Below are 25,061 nucleotides of genomic sequence, written 5' to 3' on the forward strand. Positions count from 1 at the left end.
TCAAACATGTAATAATGATATGTCCACGTTATGTGGTAGAAAGGAACCGAATGTTTGACGATATATACAGGTATTTAGATGCACCATTTCGCTACGAAGACATTATATTCTCCACCAACAGTTATGTGCTTAAGTCGATAGCAGAGCTAGCAATGAAATATGAATGTATTTAGAAGCTATAGCCGAATTAGAATGAATGGAACAAAATGCTTAGAGAAGGATTACGTGATTTTAATTTTGGTTAAGCGAGAAGGATGGCAGGAGCACAGAGTGCTGCTCCATCCATTAGCAGTAGTTTATGTAAATAGCGGTATATAGTAGAATGATGAATGTGTGAAGCGAATGTATTTGTAGGTAAGAATGGAGAGTGAGTGATATTCTAGTGATAAGCACCTAGACGATGCTGGCTGTATGGCGGAAGCCAATGCCAAAAAAAACAAACAAAAAAAAAAAACTATACGAGAAACATAAAATAATTTCTTTAATGAATTCCAAACAAATAATTCGCATTTGATCGGGAATGGACGACTGGACAAACTGTATCAACAGAAAAAGTTACGGCAGGCCAAAGACACGATGACTGAACTAGTTGGAAAAGAGGCGACAAGGCCGGGTTTCACAGTAAGGTGGTCAAGAGCAATGGAAAAGAAATGAGTGGGTGGATGTTTCTAAGGGAGCACACAAGGCTCGGCACAAACAACGAAAAACTCTTAAGTAATCATGATGAACCACTGAAGTTCGAAGCAGAGATAATATAAAGATTCAAACAAAAAGAAAAAGACAAAATAAAAACTCATTCTTTATTTTTACACAAAATGTACGAATAAAAAAAATCTTTTGGAAGATATAGTAAAAAAAGTTTAGTAAAAAATACAAAAAATTATTTCTTAAAATCTAATGGAGCCCCAAAATTTGAAGAGGTAATTTGTTTTTTCATTTGATGCCTTTTCAATAAAAGAAACAGTTTATCTATCTTTCAACGGTGTTAGCGCAGGTGAGTCTCCAACCTTCAGCACTTTCTTTGTGTTGTTCACGAATTCCTAATAAAAGAAAAAAAGTAGTAATTTCGTTCTATCGGAAAATATAAATCAATAAAGGAAAAATATTTCTTTATAATTAAGTAACTATACCATTAGGTTACGACTCATAAAATATGGTTTGTTAATCCCGTCATTCATTTCACAGTCTTCACAGAAACAAATAAAAATTGTGTCAATTACCATCTGAAAAAAAACCGCAAGAAGCGGAAAGTGAATTTTATGTTGTTTTTTAAAAGTAATAAAATTTCAAATTCAAATCGTTAGAATCTAACTAAAAATGCTTGTAATAAAAAACATTATGGACAATTAACAGAAATTAAAGACACCTCATATACAGTGAAAAAGCTGTGAGCGACAAAATAAGCGAACAAGCCAGCTACTGAAATAGGAACCCACACATGATGTACTCCTTCTTTTCCCTGAAATCAAAAAAAGGGGTTTCAAGTTTAAAATTATAAAGATGTACATTAGATTAGGAGGGTGTTGATAAAATTGCATGCGATTTTTTTTGTTAATTGAGTGAGAATAAATACAAAAAGCCGATCACGATCAACCTTTACAACTTCTTTGATTTATCTAACAGGTTTGACGCTTCGGATTTCCCAGGATCCATCTGTGTCACACTATAGTCCGTGTGGGATACCTATCACTGAGAAACCTTTCAAGTCATGACGTTTTTGATTCATGGACTGAGTGATGAGTGAACAGACAAGACAGAAGACACACCAACCCTGTAATGTAAAAATATTACTTTGTAAACTAGCCCTGAAGATGACCTGGTCCCTAGGTCGATAGCTTGGCAGAATAAATGTATCACGACTGAAATGGCAATTATTTTTTCATCCTATTGAAACTACGAATCAGTCACCAAAAATAATGAACAACAAGTAAAAACTGAACTTATTTAAAAAAAAAACTTAATAACATAAAATTTTGGATATTACTGTCACGAATGTAAGCTTAATAAACTTACTTTATTTGTTGTATACATTTTTTGAGAAGCTGAGTCAACATCGTGATGTCATTGGTACCCTGAGCTTTCTTCAATGCAGTGCCGGGCCTCTGGACAGTATTCTCTCGTTACAGACAACATTGCCCATTACCGTAAAGTGGACCTGTAAGAAGCTCCAAGGAAGAGAAAATCTTGAGGGCTAGTAGCCGGATTCGAATCCGAGATCTCTGCGTGGGAATCTAATACCCTAACTACTCAGCTAATTCCTCCATATTTAATAACCTTATTGTTTTAATTTTTCAGAACAATGAAACTGAGAATGGATCCTGGAAGTTCCGAAATCTTTTTTTGATATATTAAAGAAGTTGTAGACGCTAATGTCCGTGGCAGTTGATGCGCCTGAAGTTACAGAAACTAATTCATTTTAATTTATTTGTTCACTTGCTTATCCAGCCTAACATTTAGAACGTCCGATAACATATAATATTAAAGACTAATTTCCGAAGCTTGGGCTGAAGAAAAAAGAAAAAGTGAGAAAGAGAGCTTGGAAAGTGGATGCTTTTATGAGTTCATTATTATTATGAATACTTACATCGATGATAAGAGTGCCAATGAAAACAGTTAATATAACAACTAATACTTTTGCCATGAGTAGAACAAAGTCACCGACTGTGTTAATTGCTGCAACTCTTAAAGCATTATTTACTAACACTTTAAATGCTTGTTGTCCACTTGAACAGAATGATTGCCCATAAATTGCTGTAAATATATATATAAAAAAAACCACTAGTTTTACAAAACCAAATATTCCTCTTTTGCAATAAGAAATAAATTTTCTCATTACATCGCAAACAATAAATAGCTCAGCTTTACCTATTTCTATATAAGCATTTCTTGTCAAATACATTAAAATATTTTCAAAACAATGAAGGCAACACTGGCAAGCTTTTAGTATGCACTTTACAATTCCATTTTTACTATCCTTCGCTTGAGATTCTATAGCCTTCAATATTGCTCTCAGGAATTGAAATATAGCGATAAACAAGGAGCCAATTGCAACAGAACCAAGGTGATATCTAACTAAATTATAAGCACTCTTCTGAATCGGGGATGTCAACGCATCTTTGTCCCTAAAGAAATAGTACATATGTTTTATTCAACTGATTGTCAACAAGTAAATCAAAATGAAAATAAAGTTTGAGCCTCTAATATTAGTAAAGATAAATTGTTAACGTTAAAAAAAATGTAATTTTTATTTACCTAGTGAAAAACCACGTAGCTACTGCACCAGCAATAATCATATGTTGGCAACCAATACAGAACTGGGTTATCCATAACATTCCAAAGATATTATACCATCTTGTTATCTTAAAAAAAGTAAAAATTGTTATTTCAGTAGTTTAAAAAAAAGTAAAAAATAATTAATCATTAAGCTACTCCATCGAATTAAGTTAACTGAAAACTGTTTTATATTCTAATCCAGATGAGAAACCAACGCTTAGTTTAGTGGTTCTATGCCAGCATCCAGAAGGGTCACAAGCTCAACAAGAGACATAAAACTTCCAGTAGCCTTTGTATTTTTAGTTGGATTTATTTATTTGAATTGTAGGTAATTAAAATTTTGAACAAAAAATGTAACCTGATGAGCGATTTTACTCATCGATTGATTTTTGGGATTTCCATGAAAACGTCTCTACTGTATTTCTTTAAACTTTGCATGCTCATTTCGCACAAGCTGACCTTAAAAACGTTTCCAGCAAAAAAACTTCTTAAGGCGGCTCTTCTTACAGGAGCGGTGGGAGGGATTATGTTTCCCTTTTAGTGTATTATCCGAACTCATTATCTTCATAGTACTATTAGTAATTCAGTCTGAATAAACTTAACTTCATTTGGCATGATTAAAAATTATTCGTTCTTACCTATGTATTATTTTTTTTTTTTTGTACATAATTTCTCACACTTCAATTGTTCAGAAAATAATATAGCATTTTCTTTAAAAGTAACTCGTGAGGGGGCCCCTGAATTATCATTATCAAAAGAAGCAATCACGCCACTTTAAGCTTTCAGTTCCACCCGAATAAGGAAACACGGACCTGGACAGTCTACGCTAGAGTGTCGCAAAAGTATTTAAGGCCACAAGAGCAATCGGCTTGCCAATACGGTCTTCTTTTGAGATTTGTGGATAAAAATTAGTGTTCACGGCTGAGAGCACAAGATTGAAATTCTAAAGTAACTCTATCAAATAATATCAATTTATTACGAATGAAAAAAAAATCATGTATAATATCTAATTTATTGCTATAATCATATAACTACAAACATTTGTTTACCTTCATAATTGTATCTTTCTTATAATAATAAGTTGATTCAGCCAAAGCCAAGTCCCCAGAACTTTGTATCCATAAGGCAAAATAAAACCATAAAATCATTACTATAGCTAGTACAATTACTGTCTGCAAATTAGAATATAAAAAAAATAAAAACCTGTAAATCAGATCATAATATTTGAAAAACTGTTCAACAAATTCAAAATCATTATGATTATTAAAAAAAAATTCAAACATCCAGGAAATTTTCAATTAAAAAAAGTCAATAATGTAACATTAGCTAAAGTATTAAACTGTATAAAAAAAACATCCACTATATCCTTGCCAAATAAAAATGGAGAGACGACTATTGCAACATTTTGTATCTTTTGTTCGCAAACATCATAAAAACATAAAATATCAGAATTGTATACAAGTTCTACCAAACTTATTTAACGTTGAAATAATTATTAAAACCAAATAATAATTCCCCAAAATAATAGTAACAAAATTATGTTTACATAATGTCATTTAGTTTTGATTACATAATGATTTAGTTTCAATAGGATGAAAAAATGCCAGTTTTCAGTCGTGATACATTTATTCTGCCGAGCTTTCGATCTAGGGACTAGGTCATCTACAAAGTAATATTTTACATTACAGGGTTGGTGTGTCTTCTGTCTTGTCTGTTCATGGACTCCTGAAGATGACCTAGGTCCCTAGGTCGAAAGCTCGGCAGAATAAATGTATCACGACTGAAAACTGGCATTTATTTTTTCATCCTATTGAAACAATGAATCAGTCACCAAAAATAATGAACAGCTATAATGATTTAGTTTTGAACAAGAATTGAACATTTTTATTTCATTCCATTCTCTAGTTTTAATTAAAATATTTCACGAAGAGCTAACGGTTTAAGAAAGAGGATCACCAGATATTCCTTTTTTCAAATTTTGAAAACTGATCATATCTTACGGCAAAGATAAGCGAAGTGCGTAAAAAAGTTTCCATCATTTTCCTATGGTAAGAGAGCACACTATATTCAATAAGGCAGAAATTCTTATACAGATAAGTAACTGTAATACTTCTTTTAATGTAAATTTATTCAAAAACCTCAATAATTAAAATAAAACCATAATTTTGAAGAAAGCAAAACATCGTTGATCCCTTGAATATTATTTGTCAATAAAATTCTAAGTTCAAAATCATAATAGATGGTATGTTTGTCGACAAATTAGCAAAAATGAAGGCCACGAATTCGGGCGTCCATTTCCTTAAACTCAGCAAGTTTGGTAGTAAATTTAATTCTTATAAATACATATATGAGTAAACATTAAAAATAATATGCCCACTGAATAAAATAAAACGATTCAAATGCATTTTCACGAAAATAGGCTTCAAATAAATGTACTTCCAGCACCCATCTACGTAAATGGCCATTTCCAGTTGGCTTTGGAGGACATTTGAGTTCCCCAGTAAGACCTTCATAAGTATCGGGTGATGGAGAACACAATCTTTCTTGAATGGAGGAGAGTCAGAAGTTTTCGACCCACTCCTACACTTCCTACCATTAATTTGGGTCCAATTTGGAAATGTAAGGAGCTTGCGAAGAGAAGGGCTTGGGACAACTCCGGGAAGGTTACCTACCTTTCCCTTTAAGAAATTCCCTGGAATGTAAATACCCTTTTGAGAGTCGGGTGATAAGCTGCACATTTTTGAATCAGGTTTTAATTACTTCTAGTAAGATAAGATTACAATTTTGCAAATGACATTGGACTGGAAGGATGATAGATTGGATATATTGGAAAGTTTAGCGGAGCCACATAATACTGCCCCCAAAAGTCCATACGATTTAAGTAATGTTTTGTAGCATAAAAGTTTTGCGGTAACTTCAGGATGGTTTACTGAGTTTTCTGAGTAGTTCGTAACGTATGTAGTTCCTACCTAATGGGAATATACTCAACCTAAAATCCTCTTGGGGGAACTTGTTTCAGTATATTTAGAAGGAGCAATGCAGAAAGCGGAATTGGCTTTAACTAAATCGGCTACTTCAATTTCTCTTCTCTGTTAAGAGTTCTTGGGTAAGTTGTTACAACATCGATGGTGCTGCACTGTCTCACCTGACATTAGTGGGAAAGAGGGAAGCGCAACAGATCAAATTAAAGGTCAAGTGCAGAATACCCCGAAAAAACAAAAATTAATATCAACAAATACATAGTTATTGTCTTAGAAACAACCAACTCATTTCTACCCATATTTTACTACATATTATGTAAAACTAAGTAAATTAAGTAGAAAAGCAATCTACTTCTAACTCAGAAATCTTACCAAAAATGGTTCCAATAATAAAAATGGCATCCTTGTAACAGCCTTTCCAGCTTCTTTGAAAAGTTCGACCACTAATTTAATCCTCTTCCTAAGCACAATTATAACCAGAAATATAATTACCTAAAACAATAATATAATTATTTGTTAATAAGAAATACAGTCAAGAATCTAAATGTAATAATCTATTAATTAAACTACTTACTGTAACAATAGTTGCCACTATAGCAATGGCAAGATAAGTAACCGTTTTTCTTTTATGAATGTCACTACTGTCTTCTTCATTTTTTCTTTGCTTCCAAAGAATCCTTAAATATTAAAATAAAAAAAAATTAAACTTTTTATTATCTTTTTCCTTCTGCTCTTTTCAAAAAGCTAAATAGCTCTAAATAGAAAAAAAAATAATCATAAACAAAGTAACTACACTTTGAAACAAATTTATTGGTATGAAAAAGACATGGTTTACTTTGTTTTTAATTCCAGTACCATTCATCGAGAGCCATACAAATTCTAAGATCAAAATGTCTTCAAAAAGTGCGGATCCATAGAACACTAATGTTCCGCGGAACACTCATTGAGAACACAAAGGACCATTTTTTTTTTTTTTGTGCCCATCTTGATTACAGTCTTTAAGCACCTTTTAGGTGTTAAGGACGGCATTATTACTTAAACTTATTGAGCGCCAAAGATCATGTGAATAATTTTAGGCAAGACCTTTCTTGCATTCAATTAAGTAAAACTAACATTTAGTAAAATTAATGGTTGTTACAAAATTTTTTCAATTAAAATCTAATTATTTAGTGACAGAAAGTCCTGTTATGTGTTTACACCAGTCTTTTTTACGAAATATTAAACTTAAGCAACAATATACTTACCAACAATAAACTGTACCAATAACTGAAAGACCCATACTTCCAATTAGAATAACCCAAACCATAAATCCAGCAAAAAACTTCATGAAGATTACCATCAAAACGGAAATCACTAAAAATAAAAAAAAATAAAAACATCAAGTTATAGAGAACTTATATGTAAATTAAACAAATTTAAAATGTATAACAGAACAGATCAAAAAAACATGTTTTAATAAACTGCAATTATTATTTATTTTACATAAATACTAACTGAACGCAATGATACTAAGACCAATAATTTCACGAGACGTATGATGTAAGTCTTCAGTCACTTCCTATAAAAATTTAAATTAAATTATTTAGCAAAATAATGCAAAAAGTAACTTATATAATGATGTAAAATGATTAGATTGCAAAATACTACCAACATGAAAGAAATCTTTCAGACCAGTTTTTGAAACGAATGTGTTTACAGAATCTCCAGTTTTCACAGGGACACATCGGTGAAATAACGGCTCGCTATAATAATAATAGTGAAGATAATGAGTTTACATCATTTAAAAAATTGTCTCTTAATAATATATATAAGGTATGAGCATGAGTTCTAACATGAGATATATATATATATATGTAACTCATGGTCATACCTGCCCATGATGAAGCATAATATAGTTTGCTAAATACTAGTCTTCATGGACTACCTTGAGTGAAATACTTACCCTACCTAAAATTCGATGAAAACTACGGATAATCCCACAATTATTATAATTGAAACTGAAGACCTATAGTCTTTTATTGTACTATCCCCCTGAAAACTAATAAAAATAGACCTCTATATGAGGTAGAAGGATCCACCCACAAGTAATTTTGCAACACCGTCAAACAAAAACCCATTTTCATCTCTTCTTAAGAGTGCACAAAAACTCTACACACATTAACTCTATCCTGTGAAGAACTTTGATTTTAATGACGGTAGTAGCAAAAACAGTCTTTTTTTTTTTAATTGCAAGGTACAGTGATCGTCACCAGAGAAGTCTTAAAATGCCACAGACCTTATATCGCATCTTCTGTCACAGTTCACACAGGGTGCTGAACCCACCTACAGCGGAACACTCGGTGGAGATGATTTCTGACTATCATACTTTGAAAGAAGACATAAGGCCAGATTTGTCGTATTTGGCAGGGTTGATACCAGCGGCCAAGTCACTAGCGGGTTCTCTAGGAGACTGAATTCCTAGCCCTAACTAATCTTACTAAAATTAAACTAAAATTAAGAAAATAAAATTATAACTATACCTATAACCTACAATAAAGTAAATAATAGTATTACTTACAAATCAGGATATGCATTACAATCTTGTACACATTCTTTGTGAACATTTTTTGGACTGAAAATGATTTTATCTGCCTCTTTGATCAGCAAAAATCTAAAATTTATATCAAAAAAATTGTTGAGTACATATAACAGTTTGGATATATTTAAGATAAAAATAAAAAAAAAGATAAAACTAACTTTTTATCGGTCAAATCTCCTCCCTTACAAGGAAATTGTGGATCCTTTTCTGGAGGATTAACTCGTCCACAAACATTGCCACAATTGTCATAGCCGAAAATCAGTCTGTTTATATCTCCATGAAATATGCAGTATCCTACAAGCCCAAACTGAAACAAGTAAAAAAAAAAAAAAACTTGAGTTTTTAAGAAATTGTACTTTCCTAAATTAAATTCTTAATTACTAAGTTGAAGGTTACAAAGAATATTGTTATTTTACACTTTACTGAATTAAATGGGTGGGTTATAATTTTTTTCACTAAAATCATTAAACTTCAACCATCAAATTAAAAGGAATATGAAGTTTCAATTTCCAGCGATTTTTGTTTTGATAATTCTTTTATGCAAATAAAAACAATCCAAAGAGAGAGAGGGAGGAAGACCCAATTTTTTTTCTCTTTTTTTTTCAAGAACCGGAAAACATTAATGGCCAATAAAATTCAACATCGAATATGATCTAGATCAAAGATAAGTTGTGAACTTCGTATAATAAAAACATCTAGAGTTCATCTTATACATATAATACAATTCTGAATTCGAAAATAATGTAATGCCTATTTTTTTCAGGCGAGCTTAACATCCAAGTACACAATTAGTATATGGTATTTAAATTAATATATTTCCTTGTTCTCAACTATCAGTGAAATACACCGAACGTAAACTAGGCTTACAAACTATCTACCCCAGTAGTTCTATATTGAGGGAAATGGTAGTTTTGGGATTTCCTGAATCAGAATTTATTTATTTATTTAAAGAAATTGATATTTGTGTGAATACTCCATCTCAAAAAAAGAAAAGTCACAGCAAGTTTTAACTTAATATTTCTTTAAGAATCTCCAATGGATCTGAAAAATTTTAGCGTTCTAAATCATACACATAAAAGTGCCATGTAACTTCAGTCATTGGTCGTATTTCGTATTCGCTGGATTTCAGCAACCTTAGTATGGAAGTGAAAAATGGAACTAAATCGAATGCAGAAGCTTCTTGCCACTTTCAGTTTTCAATATTGTTCACACAAACCCACAAAATAGGAATACGGGAAACTAGAAAAAAATCCCACAATGAAAAACTAATTTTAAATTAAATTGAATGATAAAAAGTTGAATAATAAATCCTTTACCAATACTATAGTAAATGCTAATAGGAGGATAATTCCTAAAATATCTGTACAACGTCTTCCTTCCACGGGACCGTGGAAATCTTCCCTGGCAGCAACCACCTGAACAAATGACAAACATTAAAAATAAAACTTTTCTACATGAATAAACAATATCTATATGATTGAAAATCAACATTACAGAACATGGGGCACATTAATAAAGGTAGGTTATAATTTTCCAGAATAAAAACATTATTTCTCAGTGAAAATGAGTAATTTAATGAAATTCGAACGATTTGCTTCTCTAAAATTTAACCCTAACCTTTAAACTATTTTTATTGTTAAAAAAATACAATGAGTTTTTTTTTTTAGAAAAAGAACAATATTTACCACGGGCTCAACCTTCTCTCTGGAGCAGCAGGCTCCCATATCTGAAATAATAAAATTAAAAGTTTAATAAGTTAAAATATTATGAAAAACAAAATAAGACAAGAGAAACAATAAAACGGGAAATAAATCCCTCAATTTTGGAAACTTTAAAAACAGGATGGTAAAAGAAAAGCCACCAAGAGCAGAGCTGTTGTTTCACAGCCATTCCAGACAGTATGGCAAAATGTTGAAGAAACGAGCGACTGAATTTAAATCGGATGCACTTCTCTTAAAGATGATTCAAGGGAAGGATGATCAAAAAACCGCAAACATAAATGAAAAAAAATCGAATGATGAACAATACGTCATAAGAAGACGAAGAAAATTGAACGAGATAGACGTTAACGAAGACAAGGACATTGTACATCTATCAATAAACATAAGAAAGCTTTTTGCAAGATGGCAATTTACATCTGTGGATGAGTCTCCATTATATGCTAGAAGCGAAACTAATTGGTAGTAATCGCTCGTTCTGCACTTGAAAAAAAGAAAGTACCAGAAAAGCACAATTTCGAATAATTAGCGATCGACAGCTCTGATAGTTATTTATAGTCGGAACTTATTTATCAGACGTAAAAAATAAAATTTCTTCAAAGCAATTATTTTAGAAATGATTAGGTATATGATATTTGTACTTCTTTAAATTTGCACTAACTTGAGAAAAAGATATTCAATTAACAGATTTTAATTTCTTTTGGACATTAAACTATACAATTTGAAATACAAATGGAATTTTAAAATTTAGCAAGTATTTTGTTTAAATAAATAATATCATGAGTAATGAAATATTTAGTTGAATGAAATAAATTCCTTAGTTTCGACTAGACCTAAATGTTCCATACCTTTTATGCCATCTGAAAATTTAGAGAGTGACATAACCATTGACTTGATGTTCTTTTTTTAGAACAGGAAACGAATAATCTCCTTAACAAAGGCGAATAATGAGAACTAATGTAAGTGATGGGATAAATTACATCAAAAATGGCAGAATCGTTTCTGCAGTGATGTACCATAATCGGTGTTATTTTTCTATTTATTTCAATTTTTTCTTTCTTTTAATTTAAAGCGCTTCACCATCAGGACCGGAGCATTTTTCAGTGTATAGCCGGCCCCTGGACATTATTCTCTCTCGTTCCGGTGATGAGACAGCTGTAAGTAACTTGGAAGAGAAAATCTCCGCGTTGGAATTCAGTAAATCGGTGTAATTGTTATTTTTACTTCTTTTTTGTCACTTTATTAGCCATATTTACAACTAAAACAAATGTTGCATCAAGTAAATTTGATGGTACTGGTTAAATTCACTTGAAAGTCATGATAAGAGTAATCACCCATTGGTGAAACTCTTTCTCGATGGATATTCACATCAATAGGTCCCTAGGCCACTTCCGCTTCAAGCGACTAGGAGGATTGTCTGGAAGGTGTGGAGAGGAGAGTTGTTGCACAAGAGGATTAGGATGGAATACTAGGAGGCTGTAAAATGTGCGGTAGCGAGACTTTATTAGACCAGTGACAAAGAGGATGTGAAGATCAGTGTGTATAATAAGGTTAGAAATGTATGGAGCATTCAGGATTTTCGACTGTAGTGTCTGCAAGCGTTTGGAGTTACAAGGTTTGGTTGAGCCCCACACTTCTGCTCCATATGTCCATATGGGGTCTTAACAGTGTCTTGTAAATTGTCAGTTTGAGTTTGGATCTGCGCTTTTTGTTACTAAAGCTGAAATTTATTATGTATTACTATAAAATATTATAAGTATTCCCCAAATTTCCCTTCTATCCAAAACAGTTGAAATCCAGTGATTTTTTTTTTTTTCAGTAGATGTCCAGCATTTTCCTATCAGAATATATTGTACATCCATTTTAGACTCTCTGGAGAGGATAATGTGCGTCTTCTAAACTTCCATATTCAACTGTAAATTAAGTGCATTCCTTTTTTTAGAATTTTATTTTGTCTACTTTCTTATCATTGCTTTCTGAATCTGATTCATTTAGTTCCATTAGACATCCCCTTTTTTCTGCTTTTCATCGCTTTAGGTGAAATTCTAAGATTCAGATCAACTGTCGCAATTTCACTATAGATCATAGAGAACTGTTACTCGTACTTCCAGTTCTATTTTGTTCTTCAGAGACCACTGGTAGTTTCTTTCGCTACAAATTTTGCAACTAGGCTTCTAACAATAGGTTTGTATGTGCGATTCCTGAAATCTGTGAGCTTTGGAACTCTTCACTATATCGTATAAAAGTGTAATCTTTGTTCCTTGGCAAGATGTTTTTCCTCCAAAATTTTATCTCACACAAAAACTTTTTCTTTAATCATTTATTTAGTTACAATCAACGCATTTTGCGTTATAAGCAACAATGATAACAATAAATAACATACACGTATCAGAGTGGAGAAGTTACCCAGCGGTAACACTCCAAAAACATTTTAAATTCTACTGACTCTCTTCATCAGAGAGGAGATCGCGAGGCCACTGTCTTTTAAAACGTCTGGAAGTGTTGTCTGGTAATGTTCTTGAAGATAGATGTTGTACAAGTGGATTGTGATGTGTTTGAATGTTAAGATGGAATTTTCTGTAACGTGTTTTTACAACTTGTGTTACGAAAGGAATGTACACAAAAACTTATGCGAGCCAAATAAGCTCTTCTAGGTATGTTTCCTCGCTAAATATAATTTCTTGACAGTTTCAAAATACATATACAGTCGAACCTCGCTTAACGAGCATAATTCGTTCCAGAACCTTACTCGTTACGCGAAATACTCGTTAAGCGAAACAATTTTTTTCATATAAATTAAAATAAAAGGGGATACTTGCTAGATCAGCCACACTTACACGATTTTCTCGTTTCTCAATGATTTTACGTTTCAATTCTAACGTTATTTTAATTCTTTTCGAAACCATTTTGTTAGAGGGATAACAAAATAAACACAATAATATTTAAACACAAATGTCACTATATGGACTTCCCCTATACACCACTCATTCGGTGAAGTTCGGTTTCGACTGTATCAATGCATTAGATACGTGGAGAATATGAAACGCATATGCGTAAACAGGAATGACTAATCGAAGAGTCAGCGAAAACTGCGCAGTCAGCGAAATGTCATTAGAAAACTATCGTTATGCGAAACTTCGTTCGCTATAAGAATCAATTTGTTTTACTCGTTATGCGAATTACTCGTTAAGAGAGGTGCTCTTTATGCGAGGTTCCACTGTATGTATTTTTAAAAGACTAAGTAAATCATCTTATCAGAAGCCTTGTGTAACATTAATTTTTTTCAGCAACATAGTTTTCTTTGTGGGTGCTTTTGATTGGTGAATACCTAATAATTTGTCTGAAAATTCAGAAGCACTGAATAATAAAATTCAGCTTTTGTACGCGTACATCAGCTTCTTCCTAGACCTTCCTATCTGCGAGCATTAGTCTTTCTTCTTTAACAATGGCAGGATTCTTAAATAGTAGAGACAATAATTTGATTTTGCTCTATGTTCTTGGAAGAAATAAATAAAGTACGACTAATTCTTTCTACAACCAATGCAGATGTTAACGACCATTAAACGTCTACATTACATAATTTAAGTTACTTGTAAAATGTAGTAGTGAATGTAACAAAAATAGATACTGAAGTACACCATGGAGTGCACCAGTACAGTTCAAGGATACACTACGCACCACATAACCTTGACTGGATTCTAAGGTGCTGATTCCCTAGAGACGTCGTCAACAACAGCTAACTTTAACAAACGCCAGAGCTCCCAAACAATAATTCTGCTTCCTTCTCCTGCTTTTTTGAGAGAGGGGGTTCGTTTATTCTCATAGTTTGGCCTTCTCTCTGACACTCTACATTCAGAAATAGCAACCTTGAGCTTTTAGGCTCACATTTTAAATGTTATGAATCATTGTATCCTACAAATATAATAATAATGAATCAATCTGACATACATTAAATACAATTTTCTTTTTTTAACAAACATGTTATTTGATTACATCATTTTTAAATGAGCAAAATAAAAATTGAGGAACAAGTTTTTTCATGTTGACGTAATTTTTGAAAATCGATGTAGAGAAAATCGATGTGTAGTTTTCCAATAATTTATTTTCTTCCCCCATTTTAAATAACTTGAGAAAAACCAAGTCAAAAAAGCTGACCGAGTTGAGATTACTTGTCGCTTGGTGAGGTGGCCTTGGATAACATCAGCATTCCCTCAGTACACTAAGCAATCTATAAAAAAAGGTTAAAACAAAGGAGTTGCTCAAGTTCTGTAATTATGATATTTATTATTTTGTTTTTTGATTAAATAAGAAGTAATCAATTATAATTTAATTGTACATCATAGATACAAATTGGATAGGCCGGTCGTGAAAATAAGTACAATATTGTACAGAACCTGTAGATAAGAATGCATTTACTGCTTACTAATCAAATATAAGTTATTCAAGGAGTAAGATAAGGATAGCGTAAAAATAACATCCTCTTATGAGATTGCCAGATGCCAGTCTCTCATGAAAAAGTCCCAGGGTAGTGGTCTGTACCCTACTCAGCTCTCATAACAGTGTCTCTCACGGTGGTAACACTGTTCTCAATGACTAGACGCGTCATGTCTGGCACTAAAATATGAACATTTTACTTTCACAGGATTTTTTTTCGTAATACTTTTCTCAAGATTCCAATTCAAACAATTTTCTTCAAATTTTGAACGTTTCGAGTTATGATTAATTTAAAACATTATACAGTTTCCATTCTTACATTATAAAAAATATTTCCAGAAAAATTATGATAAATATTTTAAAAATTTTCTGTAAAAAATGTTATAGATTTATAAATAATGTTTCGATCTAGAGATTAGGTCCCAGGGATGGCGAACCTTTTTGAGACGTGGGTCAAATTTTGTTCATTTTTAGTTTTTAGTACTAGCTCTTGGGTCACTAATGCCCATTTGCACAAGAGTTAAGATTAAAAAAATTTTTTTCAAAACTAAACATCTTTAAAATTCAGTTGGCTTAACGGGTAAAGTGGGACGAAACAAGTGCTATGGAAATCTCTTTTTACAAACATAACTGAATAAAACTTTACAAAAGTGTGTTTTATCTGAAGAAAAATCTAAATATGGTTATTTGCTTTGGGTTGTCGATTTTTTTTAACAAACAAAATATGAGTAAAATTAAATACATTTTATTTGATATTTTGTAAACACTTTTGCTTTATCTCAAATACTACAAAAGCATTTGTCGTCATTTGCGTTTTAGAACTGTAATGATCAAACTAAAGGTTATAGATAGCATTTAAATTGCTTTTGTGTCAATGCGTGATTGAAAAAAAATACAGATAGAATATAAATTATCCACACAATTAGAAAAATCTAAATCAACCCGCGTAAATAAACAAATGGTTGCCTAGCAATTGTGGGTCAGTGAAAAAGCTTGCGCAGGTAAGTGTCAGACCCGCGGTTCATAGGTTCGCCATCACTGGATTAGGTCATCTTCAAGGCTAAAGACTTATACATTCATCATGGTTATAGATTAACAACACACATAAATAGTTAAACAAAAAACTATACTTTGGTGTTGATGGATTTTCACCAAAACTATATTTTCCGTTTTTGAGTTACGGTAGATACATACCTTCTCTTAGTAGTAGAGTACAAGGGCATTCAAAAGGAGACTGGACACAATTATTGTAAAGAAAACAAAGTGAATAAGAAGAAAGTAATTTCCTGTTCTTAATTAACCCACTTCCTTCAAAAACAATAGTAGAGTAGAACGTAACATCGCGCATAATTACTCATTCCCCTTAATATCTTTGCTTATCGAGATAAAATTATGTAGTTTTTTTTATTACAAACTTCTAGATTTCCATGACACTATAGGAAAACAGCTTTAAACAGAAGTAAATAATACTATATGTATAATACAAGACAGCATACCACCAGTTACGAGATGGATCAACAAGAGTTTTCTCAACCGAAGCAGTAAAGTCCGCTATTTTAATAATTACAATACTTGGCTATAACTAGAGTGAGAGGGATGCACATTTCAGCTTGTTTGTGGCGCCAAGCGAAAATCAATTGTTAATGAAGTCAACACTGCTATATCGAGGGCACGCCCTAAATTACTAGGGCTAACCTTGTTTAACTGCTGTATACTTGAAAAATGGAAATGGTAACACTGTCTCCGCAAAGAACTTTACTATTCTTCAATTCTTAACATAGGAGTAAGGTTATCTAGAATGAAAATTTAAAACATTTGTAGATAAATAAATAAAAAAAGGAGAAAAGTTGAATACTTATAAAAAGAGCTGGAGTATTCTGTCTGGACAACCCGCAAGGACGCCAAACTTCTTGAAGAAATGACTACTTATTATTATTATTTATTTATTTCTGTATTTATTCAAAGTTGCTACAGAAAGAGTTAGCCTTTTACTATAAGAATTAAGATTTAAAAATAATTGTAATAAACAACTTATACAGAACTTGAAAGTAATACAACTGCAGGTGAACTTAAAAAGAAAAAGGAAAATGACACTCAATAGTACATAAACTGTTCTTTTTTTTTGGTCATATTCAAAAGGAAACAAACTAAGTGTTAGCTCAGGAAAATAACATCAACATATAATAGTAAATAGGAAGTAGGAATAGTACTAGGCAGTACAAAATCATAAATTAATCCTTCGCATTACTTATTGAAATAACATCATTACACAAAAGTTCTAGTGGGCACAGATTGGACATTACTCTTGAAGCAAAGTACTACGTAATCTCATTGCTTTAGTAATAAAATTATACACGTTAAATACTTGAACTTTGTTTGTACATACAAGTATGTTTGTTAAAGAAGTATCTGACTGACTATTAAGGTATCTATTTCTATATAAACTGTTGTAAGGGCATTTTAAAAATATGTGTTGGAGAGATTCCTCGCTTGCTCTGCACAATTTACAAGTTTCAAATAGTTCAACGCTATATCTTTTTTGCATAAATGGTACAATTTTTTAGCAGAACTAATCCTGAGTTGGCTGTACACCCTGATGGCTTCCAAACCAATATTATAAAACAAATAATAGTTCTCATATTTTGCGTACAGGAGAAATGACTACTTACCCGGGGTTTCAATCACGCAGTAAGCAAATTTCAAGGAAATGGTACCAAATTGTAAATCTTCCCAAATTTCTAAAACTCGGGATATTGTTTTGTTGATTTAATACTCACTTAACTCATTTTATACATTTTTCCAAAATTGTAAAGTTAATTTAAAAAACAAAATAAATTAATATGTCTGTAACTACGTAGAAAATAGCAAGCTAATGTTACTAGTTGAATTTAAAGCTGAATCCAGATGAGCAAGTGAAAAAAACAATAAGCAAAAAACTCAGCAACAGAACAGATAAATGTCAACATGGTGGCTAATTATCAATGCAATCACATAAACGGTTCTAGGTCTTTACGTTTTGTTTATTCATTAAAACAAAGAAAAAATACTTTTATCAGAGAATGGATCAGGTGAAACCATTTGTAAAATAGAATAACTTTTATCGATCATTTTATAAAATCAGCAACATTTTCAACTTTAATTTACTTATTGAATTATTTACAAAATTGTGCGTTACTTTGGAAGAACAATTTCCTTACTATTAACTACAAATAATAATGGTAATCAATATGGAGCAAATATCTCTCTTTAAATGAATTAAAATGAAATGTTACTTGGAGGTCAGAAAAATAGAAATAAAAAAATAAAAATAAACCGGTCTGAATCTTTTTCGCGGGATTGGAGTTAGGCACAGATACTATAAAACTGATAAATTTTAAAAAATATTGCCCTCTCTATTCAACGTTGAGTTGCTATAATACATATATATATATATATTTATTTAAGACGCATCAACATCTGAGTCATTGCGTCTAGAGCTTTTTCAGGGTAATGTCGGTCTCCAGTTCTATAGTTACAAGACAACCTGCCATTTCCTGAACTGGTAGTAGGCTGCAGGGAATAAGAAGTCAAAGGAAAGACAGAACCTAAAATCGGTGCAAGTTGCCCTAAATAATTCTTATATATACTTCGGTAAGTTGTGTGGAGTTCACTATACTGAATGACATTTTTGGTTCACAAATACTAAAGTAAAATAAATTATTTCGACTAATTCTCAATTTGAGCGGAATTTGTGACATCACTCCAAGTGAGATAGTGACGCGATAGCGTTGTTTCAGTAGATCAAAGTCTGCCCTAATTACTGTCCAAAACATGTTAGCCAACACACTATTATTCTGTTTGAGTTAAAGTTTGATGGAAAACAAATGAATATGGAATGTAAAAAAAAAAAAATCGATTAGTTATAGATTTGCGATATACTTTTTTCGTGTTAAAAATGTTTTCTTCTATTTTGTGAATGATTACTTTACAGTTTTGCTAAATATTAGTTAGTTTAACAAGTATTCGCTTTTCTTTTTTTTTTTACGAAGACTTCAGATATTTTACTTTCACTTACTGATGTAAGAAGACAAGAATTGTCTGGTCAAAAATGCAATTTTCAATGGAAACAATCATGTAAATCATTTAAACTCTAATCCATAACCTATTTTTTTGAGGGCTAAAAACCTAGCGTTTCGATCCAAATATTTGATGACTTCCATTTGTTTTTTTGACTTTCTACCTTAAAGGGTTTCTTATAGGTTATTTTCTAATCCTTATTACTATTTTGCCCAAATTACATCAATTTTTCCATAATTTTTCATTTTTTCGAATGACATTTGAAAGAGGGTTTACGTCTTTTAAAACCCTGACAACGTCAACCACTTTGCCTAAGAAGTATTTAATAATACTATGAATTGATGATCTATATGAACATTATGACGATCAATTTAATCGTTAATAATAATATTTTGTTAAAGAACTACATAATAGAAACGAAAACTCATTAATAAAACTGCACAGGTAAATAAATGATGCTAAAAATAAGAACAGCCATATTTTATTTGATAGCACTCTTTAATTTACCTATTTAAAAACACCAATGACAGAGGAACTTGCTGAAGGCCAGCTGGTTCTATTGAAGTAAACAACAATTACAATTTAAATGATTAATTACGACAGGAAGCTACTTATATGCACGGCGAAGGGAGCTCTAAAATGCATCAGGAGATACTTATAGAGGCGGTTATTATTACTGTTACAAGGGGCAAGTTCTGTTACCCAAAGCAATGCTGCCACACAGGCTTTGTAATACACATCCCCTAGGTTATAATATAGTAGGTAAATCCTTCCCTTCTTGGGTCTAGGATCTTGCTCACTAGTTTTGACGGTGAAATGTTCTCTACTGGCTGAAAAAAAGCTAAATTTTACCGACGGCATTCAGAATTGAAGTCGTATGGAAACCAATATTGAAAAAATGTAATCTTGCTCGGTGAGTTTTTATTAAATTTTGCTGTTCACAAAAGTATATCGATTATCGTTTGGGTGTTCTTGTAAGAGTTTTTATTCAGGAGGCAGTAATTTAACAAAATAATGTATTTATCAGAACTTTAAATTTATACTAAAAAGTGTAGCAGGTTCGTAACACAAAAAGTCATTGACGCTCACTTAAACAAATAATTCAATTTGTTCCATTAACCTAGTGGTTCTGTTTAGAAACGTTCGATAAAAACTACCCTACCGGAACTGGGTCCATTGTGAACTTAATACATTAAATAATAAACATACGGCGTTTCATTTTCTCAAGGAAGTTTATCTTCATTTTGTAACGACTATTTAATCTCTTTTTAAATTAAGTATCATTATAAGAATGCTCTATTTTTTTTTTTTTTTGACCGACATAGATTATAAATTATAATTTAAAACATTTACATCTAAAAATCTGAAAGATTATTTTCTGAAAAATTCTCTGTGAAAAACATCCTTTTAGATGTGATTCATCCAAACTGAGAAAGCGCCTCAGTCTGGGCGAGTAAGTTTAACCGATCTCAGTTTTAACACTTTTTCGTATTATTAGAATAGTGGCAGAATTTGTACATGTACTGATGATTGCGATGATTTAGAGAGATGCAAAAAAACACCGTTCTCTTGTTACTTCTTAAAATCTAGAACAAACTATAGGATTGACAAATTCAAATCTGAGATTAGTCTAATCGCAGGTGGACAGAAATTACCTACCAATATGGTTGGCCACAGAGTTTAGGACTGATTAAAGAGGCGACAAAAGAAGGGAGAGATCTGTCGCAGCCACGAATAAAATAATAATTTCTCCTCCTCAGTCACCTCGACTCCTTCTGCTGTATCGCAGAAATCACCTGCAAGAGCTTGCAGGCAGCGCACGACTTCTATGTCTTGAGTGTGCAGCATCTGTGGTAACTCCTTCAGAATCAGTTCTTTAGATCAAATAAGAAGGCAATTTATACAGCTGGTAGACCACCATGGTAGTAATGCACTGGTCAACAAGTCAAACCATTCGTAATTGGTATTTGCGGTTAAAAGTGCTTCTGGAAAGACAACAGTTGTCACTTAAGATAATCGAGTGACATCCTAGAAGGTACAACTTTGAGAGCTAATTGCAATTTTTTATTTTCATATTTTAGGACCATTAAAGTTGTAATTTCGAAACTCTGACACGTTGTCACTTCCTCTTTCAACACAGAGGAAGAATTAAACATATAAATGAAAACTATACAAGCCCTTCAGCTTTGGCTCAGCACAGTAGCTAGACCTTCCCGCAGGCATAATATCAGTAGAGCAACTTACGGCCCTAAATATATGTCACATTCACGGGTGTAAACAAAAGCAGAGTCGGTCGTCTATATCGGCAGACTCGGCTTAAATCGGAGAAATCCGGAAGAGCACCGTTTTAAACAGCGATACAAATGAAACTAACTGCGCCTCCAAGCGTTACAATGTAAGTGAATAATACAAAATGACAGAGAAATGTTAATTGTAAAATCCAAATAGGCGATCAAAAGAAAAGCCAATAAATATAATATTTTCCTGAGTGAACTGAGCAGTTGCCTTTATTAGTACATAACTAAGATGTGAGCGTATTGTAGTTTTAAGAGCGACAAAATTTATAGCGAAAGGAAGTAAATGATATTCCATTGAGTTTGTCGTTTTGTTGGCAAAAAAAGTTAAGATAACACAGGCCAGGAAATGAGCAATATCCGTCCATCACAATACCCATTTAAATGAAAAAAAAAAAAAAAATCTAAACTCAGATATTTCAGAGAAAATAGATATCCCAAGTTTGACATGTCTTCAGTTATTTCTGTTATAAGGAGTACAAAACAGTAAAAATAAAAAATCATTAAGAAGTACATTTTCGGCTAACAGATTTTTCAATAATAACACTCAAAAAATACTACTTTTGATTGATAGCTTATGTCCACAGCCTATACAGGCACAAATGTTCCAAGAAATGAATCAGGCGATAGATAAGCAAAGAATTTAATAGGAGAAAAAGAAGGAGAGAACAATCATGGAATATTCAATTATAAAATCAAACAAAATGCATTAATTTGAATAAATGTTTTAAATAGAATGAATATTACCTCTAATATTGAATCCTTTTAGGAAGAAAATAATCTCAAGCACTTCTCAGATGAAGCTACATTACTCTCAAGTACGAACCGAGCGCAGGCTGCCGATTGTTTAGTCGGCCGGCAAGCAACAACACAACAGTCGTGTTTCCAAGAAATAGCCCGAAACTTCCCGAACACGTACGGCTATTGCCGAAAACTCACCCCTAGTACAGTGTGTTCTGTAAAAAAAAAGATAACAAATTAAAATAGCCCTTTGGTAATAAAATATTCACGTACAGATGAGAGGTGTACTAAGTCAGCTACTTAAAATAGATTTTTTCCTTAATTTTTGAAAATAATTGACAATGCAGAAGTCAATTCGTCAATATAAACTCGATCTGTTTCTTAGCTTCTTTTCTTCTTGTTTAGCGCTAACCTGCTTGAGCACAGTTCGCTTAATGGACTTATTTTTCTCCAACTTTATTGCTTTTTTTGCTCGTTGTATACTCCTAGATATCTTGCTTTCCATCTAAGCGTTGCAAATAGGAGAATTTCTAAGAAAAAAGTCCATCAAAAGTTGATTTTACAGTCTACTATTAACTATACATCATTGAAGCTAACAAAAAAATTGAAAATATTGCAGAACAGACAGCGAAATTTCACGCCTAAATGTATGGATGGTACCCAATGACTCTGGACGATGCATAAAGTATTAATAAGACAATATTAACTACGCTCTACTGCATATTGGCCAACTATCAGAAGAGACGAATTGAGGCCCGAATTATTCGAGAAAGTTTTCGCAAGGAAGCTGTAATACCGGGATATTTTAAACAGACGTGCCAATTTCTGAACCATAGTTGAGCTAGAAAAAACGTTAAAATTTCTACGGTGAGACTCTAGAGCTCTTGCTCCCGGAAACAATGGGCGTACCACATAATAATAATGAAGACGAGGATGCCTCCAGTGAAAATGAATCTGTTTAGTATGATTGTATGTTTTTTATACAAATATATTTTTTTTATTTTCACGTGCGACCGATTGTTTTAAATACAATATTATGACTATGCTGCTTTTTATTATATATCAAATCGATTAAAATCACAAAATAATTTAGAGCAAGTATTGAGCTGAAACACTCCTCTGTAAGTTGGTTCAAAAAGATGAAAAAGAAGGTTACATTAAAGTAGTATTCGCCTACTTTCTAAGTGGCAAGTCAATCCAAGGTTGGATCAATGTAACATAAAGTGAGAATTACCGTAATGTATGCATGAGACTAAAAAAATTACTCAAAAAATAACTGAGAAATGTAGCCATAAGTGAGATCTTTCTAATCCAGGATCGTCTTACAAAACGAGGTTCCGCCAGAGTGGAATAGCAAAGGTGGAAAAGAAGTAGCTCAAAGTACTTACTTCACTAACATGGAGATGTGTTGTAGATAGATTGACAAAATAATAGACTAATACGTAAATAGGTTACATGCAATGTGGTAAAAAATGAGTTAAATATGAGTGTTTTATGGTTCTATATAAGTCTAGTGAGTCGTCAACAGAGTTAAATTATGAGTGTAAGATAGTCCTATATAAATCTGGTGAGTAGTCAACATGGTTAAATGTGAATGTAGAAACTGCATTTATGTTTACAGAAATTGACACTAGAGTTCTCCACCGGATGGATTATAAAGTAAGCTTACAGCCTAAGTAATGGCGGCTAACAAGTCTACTATATGCCCATTTCTCTTTTTATCTATTTCACGATTAAACAATACAAATTCTCAACTTTTTTTGTTTCTGTTAACGATAATTGTGTAAAACATGAAGTAGTATTCCAAAAGAAATATTATTTATCGTATTTTTAAAGAGATTTTTTTTTCTTGCTTTAATCGAAAATTTATCAAATACCTATGGGAGAAATGTTGGAAAAAAATTATAAATTAATTATTTCATTGAAATTATTAGGTTTAAAGTATTGGCCAATCACAATACAGTATGGTTGCAGACAGGTGGGCGGGTCATGCACACCTCTAGTGCAACCACGCCCCGTCCAATGATAGCGAGTCAAGGCTGGTCAAAGCATATTAACAATGGTGCTTCAATTCCTTTCACTTATTTTTCTAAATCGTTTATTATTTTCTAATATCTTAATAAAATTTTTGGTTATTTTAGAAATAATATTAATATTACCTAAATATTGAGAAAAAACAAATTATTTAAAATAAAAATTCATTTTATTTTTCATTTATATTTTCCTTTCGTTTCCAGAAAATATCCTGCGGTACCCTGGGAGGATGTTTGGCTAAAGGTGGGAACTTCAGATCTATACATTACATTAATTTGGCTATAAAAAGCGAAAACGAAACCAACCCTGTAGGAGTCATTCGTATTGATTCAAAAAGTAACGAAAATAGTATATCGATAATGAAGACAGCTGATTAACCTTTTATTGCATTGAAATAACTGTTTTCTTTAGTTACATTTTCCTACATTCTTAGTGAGTGCACGTTTCCTGAAGAAGGAGTTTCCTTATACACATTTAGGTGCGGCAAAGCTCTCTCGTCCGTCTAATTAACTGTAATTAATGTAGGACTTTAGGTCGCATAGAATAGTTACAGCCTCTAGCCGAGAGGAGCGCTCATCTTCAATCAGTAAGATAGAATTCTAGGAAAATAAAGTTTCCAGTTGCTTTATCCCTTATCTAAACACATATAGAGATCTTATTATATTAATATTTAATAAAGACTAATTAAATCATTACCAATTCTTTAAAGAAATACACATATTCTTTGTCAACATGAATATTTTATGACTTTGTATTAGATAGAATTGAATTTCAAAAAAAAAAACTCAACAATTTGAAAGCATTTCTCTCACCTGTTTTCTAATCCAATTAAAAATTATAATTATTTATTATTTTGCCGTAAATTTGCTTAAAAATCGTTAATCAAGCAGAATTTTACCTCGATAAACAGTTTAATTAGAATATTGATTACTTCATCTGATGAAATAGAAAT

General features: G+C 32.1%; 1 protein-coding gene across 4 annotated transcripts; it reads right to left on the minus strand.

The window, feature by feature from the left end:
• Positions 1 to 786: 786 nt before the first annotated feature.
• On the minus strand, positions 787 to 25,050 carry Ctl1 (choline transporter-like protein 1). Of its 4 annotated transcripts, none has more exons than XM_074112397.1 (19): positions 24,922 to 25,045; positions 22,082 to 22,290; positions 14,706 to 14,778; positions 10,518 to 10,558; positions 10,149 to 10,247; positions 8,991 to 9,139; positions 8,812 to 8,904; positions 7,906 to 7,996; positions 7,749 to 7,812; positions 7,499 to 7,607; positions 6,829 to 6,931; positions 6,627 to 6,746; positions 4,323 to 4,445; positions 3,253 to 3,359; positions 2,866 to 3,122; positions 2,585 to 2,751; positions 1,367 to 1,459; positions 1,131 to 1,223; positions 787 to 1,040 (listed from the first exon to the last, which is right to left on the minus strand). In XM_074112397.1, the coding sequence occupies exons 4-19, from the start codon at positions 10,554 to 10,556 to the stop codon at positions 966 to 968; spliced, it is 1,782 nt and encodes a 593-aa protein (XP_073968498.1). In that variant the 5' UTR covers positions 10,557 to 10,558; positions 14,706 to 14,778; positions 22,082 to 22,290; positions 24,922 to 25,045; the 3' UTR covers positions 787 to 965. The 4 variants fall into 4 exon arrangements, 2 of the variants coding, with proteins under 2 accessions (XP_073968498.1, XP_073968497.1); XR_012453456.1 differs by lacking the exon at positions 14,706 to 14,778 and adding an exon at positions 1,595 to 1,771 and having other exon boundaries at positions 908 to 1,040; positions 24,922 to 25,050; XM_074112396.1 differs by lacking the exon at positions 14,706 to 14,778 and having other exon boundaries at positions 24,922 to 25,044.
• Positions 25,051 to 25,061: the final 11 nt, after the last annotated feature.

Source organism: Rhodnius prolixus, unplaced genomic scaffold (genome assembly GCF_049639745.1).
Source record: "Rhodnius prolixus isolate KJV_2025 unplaced genomic scaffold, Rpr scaffold_1, whole genome shotgun sequence".
NCBI classification, from domain to species: Eukaryota; Metazoa; Arthropoda; class Insecta; order Hemiptera; family Reduviidae; genus Rhodnius; species Rhodnius prolixus.

Bases quoted from the DNA above. Each gene is read 5' to 3' on its own strand.
- Ctl1 (XM_074112397.1), bottom strand. From the start codon at position 10,556: ATGGGAGCCTGCTGCTCCAGAGAGAAGGTTGAGCCCGTG. The intron at 4,446-6,626 runs GTAAGATTTCTG...TCTAATTTGCAG, and splicing joins TATTATTGGAACCATTTTTG to ACAGTAATTGTACTAGCTAT. The intron at 3,360-4,322 runs GTAAACAAATGT...ACTTTTTTTAAG, and splicing joins AGAAAGATACAATTATGAAG to ATAACAAGATGGTATAATAT.